Source organism: Zingiber officinale, chromosome 2B (genome assembly GCF_018446385.1).
Source record: "Zingiber officinale cultivar Zhangliang chromosome 2B, Zo_v1.1, whole genome shotgun sequence".
Lineage (NCBI taxonomy): Eukaryota > Viridiplantae > Streptophyta > Magnoliopsida > Zingiberales > Zingiberaceae > Zingiber > Zingiber officinale.
Window position 1 is genome coordinate 155,270,766 of NC_055989.1, and position 2,495 is coordinate 155,273,260.

Below are 2,495 nucleotides of genomic sequence, written 5' to 3' on the forward strand. Positions count from 1 at the left end.
ATATAGAGCTGTGAAAGGTTTGGGCACGCGTACCAAGGTGCCTAAGTGTCCTCTGTCTTATCCTAGGTATGCGGCTGTCAGAAAGCTTACCTGTCTTTTCCTAGGTACGCGGCTGTCAGAAAGTTTACCTGACCCATATCGCTACAGCCACAGCATGCCCTCGATGGGACAGCAGAATCCCCTGTCGCAAGATTTGGAGCGTGACGCACACGTGAAACCTACAGGTTGTCAGAGAAAGAAATCCTCTGGCCCTTTCCTTTGCTCCAAACTTGTAGTCCGAGCGGACAGATACCTAAACATCCGATCGGACATCCTTGGTGGTTCACTTGTGCTTTGTGGAGACTAACGAACAGGGGTGCTCTATGACTGTGATCGGTCAAAAGGTCAGCTCGGTCCATGGCCTTTTTAACTGAGCGTCGGAACCCCGATTTGACAGGGTGCCTTCCAACCATAAGTGCGAGCCGGCCAGACCCGTCCGGGTATTCGATTCCATCGGCCCGGCCGTCTATGGCCATCCGTCCGGTCGGACCACACTCCTCCCGGATGGGCGGCTACTCCGGTGACTTCCACTCGGCATTGACATTGCAAGAGAGAGAGGGGGGGCCGTTCTTACCACCGGATCACTAATTATTAAATGAAATGGATTCATGATAAGAAGCGTTCAATGTGGATTAATTATATTCCTCTTTATTTTTATATTTATTAAAAAATAAATAACTTTATAAGGGTTAGGAATACCATCCAAGGCTCACTGAAAATACATAAAAAAAATTATAAATTTCAAAAGATGAAAAATAACTTCATTTCATTTCATTGGTATAACATCTTTACATCTTTTGATAGAATTTAAAAATTCATGAGGATTTAAATTTAAAGTAAATAATATCATATCATTATAGAGATATATCAATTTTTTTAGTCTCAATAAATGATATCAAAATCATGATCTAAATCGGATATCATGTGAGATGACCTTACACGAAGTTGAGGAGACCAAGAGCAGGTCAAGCGTGATAGACTTTTAGACCGACTCTAAAAATATACACAGGTTTAAAAAGATGAAAAATATCTATATTAGTATTAGATTTTTAGACCGACTCTATAAAAAAAAAATCTATGAAAGTTTAAATTAAAATAAATAATATCATAAATACTGCATATAAGAGAATACTTATTATTAATCCAAGCATCTTATTATTAATAATTCGATCGATAATGTAAACATGCCAGCTCATAATTAAGAAATTGAGACGGCATCCACAACAACACACTCTTATTAATTAATGCACGATATAAGCATCGTAGTCGGCGACTACGCATGTAAACATGCTAGTTCATAATTAAGAAATTGAGATGGCAACCACAGCAACACACTCTTATTAATTAATGCACGACATAAGCATCATACTCGGCGATTACGTGTCCTGCCAAATCACCATATTGCAATGTATTGATGGTGTAGCCCCTCGCCATTCGAAATTTTCCAGTGCCACCGATGATGCTGCGCTCGATGGGTCCCCCGAACGTCGCCCGGCCCGCCGCCGTGAGCGAGCTACCGTTATACTCTCCGTCTGTGAAGACGAAGTCGATCAGTACGGACCAAGCCCTCTGGCTAAGCGACACCTCGGGAGCCATGCCTTGGGCCCTCCCAATGAGCTTGGAGTTGGCGCTCGAGCCTTCTCGTAGTTCATCGTCGAAGATCCAGATCCTGCCGAAGCCGCCGGGGTTGTTGTTGGTGGAGTTGACGACGGTTATAGAGGTGGCGTTGGGGCTGATATAGTTCTCGTGGAGAAAGAAATGAAGGTGAGTGGTGATGGAGTCTCTAGCCTGAGAGGTAGCGATGAAGAAAAGGAGAAAGAGTAGCAAAGGCTTGAATGAACATGAATAAGCCATATCTATTTCTGAATAATATAGCAGACGATAGATAGCATATATATATATATATATATATATATATATATATATATATATATATATATATATATAAAATATACTGATATCCCGTGTCCGCACTATTTTTTTTTAGATTTTACCTATAGGGTTTATACTTTGGATTATAGTATCAAAGCTATTTAGGGTTCAGACTTTCAGTTATATTATCAAAATTATTTTTTTTTAGATTTTATCACTAGGGTTCAGGCTTTGGGTTATAGTATAATCAATAATAGATGATTGATATTAGAGGAGTATTTTGATGTAAAATACAAAAAAAAAATAGTTTTGAACATTAGTTGTTAGTACGCGGCAGCGAAAAATAAAATACAAATTAATAAGAAGAAAACTTAACCCTATAAATAATAAGGAAAGATAATAAACCAAAAATAAACCGTAACATAAGGCGTTTACGTGGTTCAGAGATTAGGACTCCTACTTCACGGCTGTCCGTAAGGTGGACGATCCCAATCCGTCGGTGGATGACTCCCTGGAAACCTCCGGCTAGCTCAAACCTCCTTCTCGGTGGAGAAACTTCACCACAACCTTGATTCAAAGACTCT

General features: G+C 40.0%; 1 protein-coding gene across 1 annotated transcript; it reads right to left on the reverse strand.

Moving 5' to 3' along the window:
- Positions 1 to 1,177: 1,177 nt before the first annotated feature.
- LOC122049706 (pterocarpan synthase 1-like) lies at positions 1,178 to 1,908 on the reverse strand. The gene has a single exon (XM_042611063.1). It carries the CDS (start codon positions 1,891 to 1,893, stop codon positions 1,384 to 1,386), a length of 510 nt encoding a protein of 169 aa, XP_042466997.1. The 5' UTR covers positions 1,894 to 1,908; the 3' UTR covers positions 1,178 to 1,383.
- Positions 1,909 to 2,495: the final 587 nt, after the last annotated feature.